Source organism: Glycine soja, chromosome 1 (assembly GCF_004193775.1).
Source record: "Glycine soja cultivar W05 chromosome 1, ASM419377v2, whole genome shotgun sequence".
Classification (NCBI taxonomy): domain Eukaryota; kingdom Viridiplantae; phylum Streptophyta; class Magnoliopsida; order Fabales; family Fabaceae; genus Glycine; species Glycine soja.
In genome coordinates, this window is record NC_041002.1 from 29,773,925 (window position 1) to 29,783,006 (window position 9,082).

Below are 9,082 nucleotides of genomic sequence, written 5' to 3' on the forward strand. Positions count from 1 at the left end.
TTCATGTTAAGGATGCATTGTTAATCTAAAGAGAGAGAGCAAGATTTAAATTGGGGAATAGTTCTTGTTATCTTAATTCAACCCCCCCCCCCTTCTTAAGATATCTGAGGCCACAAGGTCCAACAAGTGGTATCAGAGCAGGATTCTTGTATAAAGTTTAAAAACTTCAAGAATAGATATGGCCTCAACCAAATTTTCATTTCTTGAAGGAAATTTTATTAATAGGCCTCTTATGTTCAATGGCGAGGGTTATCACTATTGGAAAACCCGAATGCAGATTCTTATTGAAGCCATAGATTTAAATATATGGGATGCCATTGAAGTTGGTCCTTTTATTCCTACAAAGGTAGTGGGAAATGTAATTATAGAAAAACCAAGAGAAGAATGGAATGATGATGAAAGAAGAAAGGTTCAATACAATTTAAAGGCCAAAAATATAATCACTTCTGCATTAGGCATGGATGAATTTTTTAGAGTCTCAAATTGTAAAAATGCAAAAGAAATGTGGGATACTTTGCAAGTAACCTATGAAGGCACAACCGATGTCAAGAGATCTAGAATAAACATTCTTATACATGAATATGAAATGTTCAGAATGTTTCAATATGAGACCATAGAAGATATGCAGAAGAGATTTACTTGTATAGTTAATCATCTTGCATCTTTGGGAAAAATATTTCCTAATGAAGATCTGATTAACAAAGTGTTGAGATGTTTAAGCAGGCAATGGCAACCAAAAGTAACAGCAATTGCAGAATCAAGAAATCTCACTAATATGTCTCTTGCCACTCTCTTTGGAAAACTTCAACAACATGAAATGGAACTTATGAGACTTCATCACCATGAAGAGAATGATATAAAGAGAAAAGGAATAACACTCAGAACCTCATCATCTTTTATTCAAGAAGAAAGTGACAAAGAGGACTTGACTGAAACAGAAGAAGATGATGATGATTTCAGACTCTTTGTGAAAAGATTCAATAAATTTCTGAGAAACAAAAGAAATAAAAGGAAATCAAACATGAATACAAAGAAGAAAGAAGAAGACTCCTCCTTAGCCCCATCATGCTATGAAAGTAATCAACCTTGGCACATGAGATCCGATTATCTTGTCTTTGAAAGAAGAATTGAAAAATCCGACAAGAGGAATCTCAAAGAAAAGAAAGAAAAGAAAGCATAGATCACTTGGGAATGGCATACATCAAAGTTTATTCAACAAAACAAAGGCCACGTGAGGTCACTTGTCATTGATTGATTACTTTGATGATTCTTGTCCATAATTGTTAACTTTTGATTGAGTTTTTTTGATGCTTGTTTACTCCTTAAGTATTTGATTGTCATTAATGTTTTTGATTGATAGTTATGTGGATTGTTGTCTTTGATTATGTTTTGATGATTGCTTTTGTTTGACTGTGTTTAATTGTAAATATTTGATTATATTTGATTGGTGTGTGTTAATTGTTTGATTAATACTTGGTTGAATGAATTAAATACATATTAGTGATGATGATTGATAGTGTTAGATGTATTTAGCATAAACATAGGTTATTTTAGAGAAACTAGCCTAGGATAGGCTCTGGTAATCGATTACCAATCAGTGTAATCGATTACACATGAACAGGCCGCCTGTAATCGATTACAACATCCTGTAATCGATTACCAGAAGGCTTATTGGGCCTGTAATCGATTACCAATACCTGTAATCGATTACAATGCGTCATCTTCTATAAATACTCACGAAATCGGAGCTCGTGCGCAGCCAAAGCTTCCTCCACGTTTTCCTCCATACCTAGAACTTCAAACCTTCGATTCTCACTCGATTCTTCACCAAATCACGTCCCGTAAAGCCTAATCTTCCTCTTTTTCACTCCTCTTTCACTTCCACCGATCAAAATCCAGAAAAACTTCATCAAATGGCAGAGCCATCAAAGAAGAGAAAGGGATCATCTTCCACCGCCACCGCTGCTGCCCATCGCCGTCACGGCCCATCCGGAGCACCCACAGCACCTATTCCTCCTTCTTTGTCATCTCCAAGATCATCAACATTGTTTTCATCCGATGATCAACGTCTACGGTACCTTTCTCAGTTTTCTTCTAGAATAATCTTAGACCCTAAGTACCTAGACGTAGAGTTCTTTAATGATGAAACGTTTGATTGCTATCAAGTGTTTCAAAACTCTGGTCTTGTTGATTTCATGTCATTTAAATTGCCATATTATCCTGAACTTGTAAAGGTCTTCTACTGCAATTTAAAAATTCAGGATGGTATTATTATGTCTGAGGTGCATGGTACTTCTATGGTCATTGATCAGTCACTTTTCTTTTCTTTGACTCATTTACCCAGTCAAGGTGCACCTTTTGAGGGCACCATTGTTGATGACTGGAAATTCGATTATTCGAGTCATGATGCTCGTCGCATGGTCTGCAATGATCAAGCTGACATGACCGGTAGATTGTTGGCCGGGTCATTAACTTTTGATAATCGCATCATGCATTATATCATTGTTAGAATTTTGCTTCCTCGGTCTTCAAATTTAGCACAAGCCTCTGAGGAGGATTTGATTCTTATGTGGGCTTTTCTAACCGGTCGTCAGATCGACTGGGCCCATTTGGTTCGGTACCGAATGCATAAGGCATTACGGGCCAATGCACCTCTTCCTTATCCACACTTGATTACTCTGTTTTTGCGTCATTTTCAAATTCCGCTTGATGATGAACCCTTTGTTCAAGTCAAGCGTTCCTTTGCAATTGGTGCTGGTGCAGTGACCTCCTTTGGGTATCGTAAAGATCGGAATGGACAATGGCTGAAGAAGGATGCACTCCCTCCTCAAGATGAACGTACTCCTTCACCTCCTCCTCAACGTGAAGATTCCGCACTCATGAATGAAGTCCTCTCCGAATTACGGGGTCTTCATTCGTATGTTGGTGACCGCTTTGACTCGTTAGATTCACGCTTTGCCGGTATGGACATTCGTCTTACACAGCTTGAAGAGGATGTCGGATACATTCGTCAGAGTTTCGATCTTCCACCACCTCCTCCGTCTTCTTAGCTTTAGATTCTGATTATTTATCTTTTATAAGCCGTGTATTTTGGCTTTTAGTTTCTTAGAATTTACATTATTATGCTAAGTACTTTGCTTATTTATCTTGTGGATTTTAAATTTCAGTCTTGGATGTTTTGTGGTTGTTGACATTTTCAGTTATTTGGATTCTGGTTTGATTATTTCTTGTTTGTGAGTTTGGCTTATTGTATTTAATACTCTGATGCTTATATCTTGCTACTCCATTGTTGTAACTATGATGATTTCCGAGATCTTTGGCTTTTTGATGTTGCCAAAGGGGGAGAGAACTTGGGTTAGAAATCAATTAAACTACTCATTAAAGTTAGGCATAGGCATACATGCCAAAAGATAGGGGGAGTAAGGGCTGTTTGAACATGCTATCATCTTGTATATGGTTTGTCTTGATTTCAGGGATTGTCATCATCAAAAAGGGGGAGATTGTAGAAGATCTTTGGTGTTTTGATGATGATCAAAGAGCTTAGAAATCAAGTGATAAAAGTGATCATAAATTCCGAAATATAGGGGGAGTAAACGCACATTTGGTGATAGCAAGTGATAAAAGTGATCTCAGGTATTGTATTGTCATCATCAAAAAGGGGGAGATTGTAGATGCAAATGTCTTTGGTGTTTTGATGATGATCATGATGAAGAAAAGCAAATGATGCAAATGATTCAAGAATACAAGCCACAACATCAAGATGATCACTAGTACATTAGGAAGGAAATTCCTAATTGATATAGCAAAAGGTTTGGCCAAGTAATGCATGTTAAAAAGTGTTTTTCAAGAGATTTACTCTCTGGTAATCGATTACCAGAGGATGTAATCGATTACCAGTGGCCAAAAATGCTTTACAACAGCTACTAAATATTTGAATTCAAATTTTAGACTGTGTAATCGATTACACCATATTGGTAATCGATTACCAGCAGTTAATAAACGTTTTAATTCAAATATTAAAGCCTGTAATCGATTACACAACTATTGTAATCGATTACCAGAGGAGATTTTCAGAAAATAACTTTCAAGGGTCACATCTATTCAAATGTTTTTATGAATGGCCATCAAAGGTCTATTTATATGTGACTTGGAAACACGAATACAGAGAGAGTTTTTGATTGCCCAAAAAGTTTTATCCTCTCAAAAGATTAAGAGAGTTTTTCTAAATTGAAATATCTTATCCTCTCAAAGATTCCTTGGTCAAACGCTTGCATATTCAAATAAGGAATTATGATTGATCTTCATTGTACAATCTATCTCTTTCAAGAGAGATTTCTTCTTCTTTTCTTTTACTTCTGAAAAGGGGTTAAGAGACCGAGGGTCTCTTGTTGTAAAGGATTCCTGAACACAAGGGAAGGGTTGTCCCTGTGTGATTCAGACTTTGTAAAAGGATTTTACAAAGAGAGTGGAAAATCTCAAGTGGGTTGCTTGAGTACTGGACGTAGGCACAAGAAGTGACCGAACCAGTATAAATCAAGTTTGCATTTCTCTCTTCCCTTAAACTTCTTTTATTTATTGCTATTTATCTTTTGCCTTTAAAGAAGTTTATTCTGAATTATCTTTTGAGTAATTCATGTTAAGGATGCATTGTTAATCTAAAGAGAGAGAGCAAGATTTAAATTGGGGAATTGTTCTTGTTATCTTAATTCAACCCCCCCCCCCTTCTTAAGATATCTGAGGCCACAAGGTCCAACACGGAGAATTTGACGTTTGGGAGGATATATCTGCAGATTGCCTGAATGCATTTATCTTATATGATCTGGTGAAAGCTTGTAAGAAGTATAGTAATATAGGAGAATGTTTTTGGTTGATTGATAAGGACTTAGATTTTAATCATGGGTTAAGGAGTTGTACAACTGATGGAGATATATTACACTTAGTTAGGGATGCTTTTGAAAATGAGAATGAGATAAATGTTTATTTTCATCATGAAGTAGATCCAATTTTAGAAGAAGTCCCACAAATGTTGTACTTGGAATGTTATCCAATTCGAAAAGCTGTTGAGAATGAGGATGATTTAGATGATGTACCTGTTGCTGGCCATGAGGAAGGTAAGTTTTAATTCATCTGTACTTGGTCCGACATGGTTACCATAATTAATTAATATGATTAATTTTTACTTTATGACCATTGATGCAGATGTTGGTGCTGGAGAGCAGACAGATGCTGGTGAGCAGATGGATGCTGGTGAGCAGATGGATGCTGGTAAGCAGAGGGATGGTGATGAGCAGAGGGATACTGATGCTGGTGAGCAAAGAGATGGTAGTGAGCAGAGGGATACTGATGCTGGTGAGCAAAGAGATGGTAGTGAGCAGAGGGATGTTGAAGCTGGTGAGGAGAGAGATGCTGATGGTGAAGAGAGAGATGTTGCTGATAGTGAGGAGGAAAGGGAAGTTGACAGTGATGAGACAGATGCTGAGTGGTTTATAAATTTCTCTTGTATGTTGAATGAAGTTGAAGCTGAAGTTGAGACAGATGGTTATCATTCAGAGGAGCTTAATATCCCCATTAGTAGTGATGATGAAGATGAGGATGTTGAAGTTTATCCTCAATATAGTCAAAGTAGTGGAGTTGGTGAACAGAAGTTGGAATTAGGGATGGAGTTTGGTACTCTAGATGAATTTAAATCTGCCTTGAGGGAGTATAGCATATTGATGGGCAGGGAGTTCAAGTGGAAGAAGAATGATAAACAGAGGGCTAGAGCAAAATGCAAGAAGGCATTTTGTGATTGGGAAATCTACTGTGCAAAGAATGAAGTTAGAAACTCTTTTCAGATAAAGACATTTAAGCATAACCATAATTGCTGCAGAGAAGTGAACAACAAACAAGCAAATAGACAGTGGGTGGTCAGTAAACTTGAGGGCAAACTCAGAATGCAGCCAACCCTTAAATGTGTTGAAGCTTTGGAATATTTCAAGCAAGAGTTTGGAGTGCACATTGAAGTTACAAAGATGTGGAGAGCCATGAAAGAAGCAAAGCAATTAGTGGAAGGGAATGAGAGGAAACAATATGCCAAAGTATTTGATTATGCACATGAATTGTTGAGGAGCAATCCTGGATCAACAGTTAAGATCAACACAGTGCCAAGTCCAGAAGGTCCACCACAATTTCAGAGGCTATATATTTGTCTTGCTGGCTGTAAGAAGGGGTTTGTTGCTGGATGTAGACCATTCATAGGTCTAGATGGATGTTTCCTAAAGAGTGCATTTGGAGGAAACTTGCTCTCTGCTGTTGGGCTTGATGGCAATAACCACATCTATGTTATTGCTTATGCTGTTGTGGACATTGAGAACAAAGACAATTGGAAATGGTTTTTAACTTTGTTGCATGAAGATCTTGGGGATTACATACAGAATGGGTGGAATTTCATGTCAGACATGCAAAAGGTATGACATGGTGTGATTTGCAATTGTTATCATAAGTTAGGTATTTAATTGAAGTTAATGACATAAGTTAGGGACTAGTCCAGAAGTATTTACTACTTTGCTGCAATTTTTCCAGGGACTTATTCCAGCTTTACAGGAAGTCATGCCTGGTGTACCTCATAGATTTTGTGTCTTGCATCTTTGGAAAAATTTTACAAAGCAATGGAAAAGCAAGGAACTTAAAGGAATTGTGTGGCAATGTGCAAAATCCACTACTGTTGCTGAGTTTGAAGGCCATATGGCCCATTTGAAGACAATCAACTGCCAGGCTTGGGAGTATTTGAATAAATGGCCCAAACAAGCATGGACAAAAGCCCACTTCAGTACAACACCCAAGGTGGACAATATATGCAACAACACTTGTGAGGTATTCAATTCCAGAATTCTGCAGTATAGATGCAAGCCTATTATCACAATGCTTGAAGAAATTAGAAGTTATATCATGAGAACCATGGCTGCCCGCAAGGTTAAACTTTCTGGAAAACCTGGACCATTATGTCCAGTGCAGTATAAAAGACTAGAAAAAAAATTCCATTTTGCTAATCAATGGACTCCCATTTGGTGTGGTGATAACATGGGCCTGAGATATGAGGTCCACATGTGGGGGAATAAGGTTGAGGTCAATTTAGGTGAATGGACATGCACTTGTGGAGTATGGCAACTAACAGGTTGTGTTTTTTATAGTTTTTTTTCATTCATAACCTACATGTGTGCTGATTTTACAACTTTGATGTAGGGATGCCATGCCGACATGCCATTGCAACAATAACTCACAAAGGAGGGAAGCCTGAGGACATGTGTCATGAGTGGCTGTCAATAGAAGCTTATAATAAGACATACCAGCATTTTATTGAACCAGTCCAAGGACCACAATATTGGGCCCAGACACAGTATACACACCCTGTTCCACCACATAAAAAGGTCCAAAGAGGAAGGCCAAAGAAAAATAGAAGGAGATCTGTAGATGAGGACAATGTCACAGGACATAAGCTAAAGAGGAAATTGGCTGAGTTTACATGTGGAAGGTGTGGCCAAACCAATCATAACATTAGAAGCTGTAAAAATATTGGAGTTCCTGTTAGGCCAAAGAAATATGTTGCACCATCAACTTCCAATGAGGATGACCACCTATTATCTCAAGATGAACAAGCTTTGAATGAGGCTGAAGAAGCTGCTGCTCATGTTCAACAAGATCCGGTGGAGATTAATTTATCTCAGCCTCATTTGTCACAAGATAGTGACATGGAGGTCCCTGCAACTATTGTTCCACCAATAGCAAGGAATAAGCTAGCCATAACAAGAGCCAAAAAAAGGAAGGTTGCTGATAAAGATGATGCAGAAAACTGAAGAACCATTTTTTGTTGCATTTTGAAGGTTGCTGAAGACCCATTTTTTGTTGCGCATTTTGAAGGTTGCTGAGTTTGAAGGTTGCTGATGAAGAAAACTGAAGAAGCATTTTTTGTTGCATTTTGATATTAGGATGTGTAGTTGTATATTTTGAAAGCTTCACTGGCATGTGAAATGATGTCAAATATTAGGATGTGTAGTTGTATAGTTTGAAGGCCTACTGAACAATTGCTTCTAACTACCATGCTTTGGGATGTCAAATATTATGTGAAATTGATCTAAAGTCATGTTTCTTCTCTTTCTTTTATAAATTATACACTGTGTTGGATTTGGAGTTGGAGTAGTACAATCCATCCCAACATACATTATGAGTTGCTTCTTATTACCTAATTCTCTTTCTTTTATTAAATTATATTTAATAAACTGCAAATTTCAGCAACAAATTTCACCAACAAATTATATTTAATTGAAATGGATAATTGACAGTAGCAACAAAAGCTGCTATTACACTACAAAAGCTACTTCCTATTACAAATTCTTCAGCAAAACAACAATTGACAGTAGCAACAAAAGCTGCTATTACACTACAAAAGCTACTTCCTACTACAAATTCTTCAGCAAAACAACAATTACAATATCAAAAGCTGCTATTACACATTTTACCTAAAGTACATTCCCCCTAAAACTAACATTACAATTAAAAATGAAAAACCTAACAACACAATGTTTGTTAAATTTCTCATTTTCTTCTGCAAAGCTTCAATTTGTAGCCTCAAATCAGCCACTACCATTGTTTCTCTTGAGACAGAAGACGAATTAGAAAGTTGGTTTTCTTCTTCAACCCATTGAAAAAATTGACAGTTATCTGGGTCTGTTTGGGGTAATGCACAAGTATAGAATAACCTTCCTGGGTTTCTCCTTGTTCTTGCAGTTCGAATAGCTGCACGTCTTCCATGGTGGCATTGCCGAATGAAACTACCAGAAAATGCACAACAACTGCCACTTGCAGACATGGACAAATCAAGTGAACAAGCAGCAGGGACTGAGCCTCACAGTAGAAGAAGAAGAAGCAACTCAGCGTGGGAAGAAGAAGAAGAAGAAGAAGCATCCAGCAGCTTCGTAAACCCTAATTTTTTTGGGGAAGAAGAAGCAACCTTGCATGTGAGAGAGAATTTATAGATGCAGACCTCAGTGCCACGTTGGACAATCTACGTGGCACTGAATTGCCACCTATACACCTCACTAACGCC

General features: G+C 37.5%; 1 protein-coding gene across 1 annotated transcript; it reads left to right on the forward strand.

Annotated features, from left to right (window-relative positions):
- The first annotated feature begins 4,774 nt into the window (after positions 1–4,774).
- LOC114421691 lies at positions 4,775–8,217 on the forward strand. The gene is made up of 4 exons (XM_028387780.1): positions 4,775–5,111; positions 5,200–6,446; positions 6,562–7,153; positions 7,222–8,217. Exons 1-4 carry the CDS (start codon positions 5,024–5,026, stop codon positions 7,830–7,832), a joined length of 2,538 nt encoding a protein of 845 aa, XP_028243581.1. The 5' UTR covers positions 4,775–5,023; the 3' UTR covers positions 7,833–8,217.
- Positions 8,218–9,082: the final 865 nt, after the last annotated feature.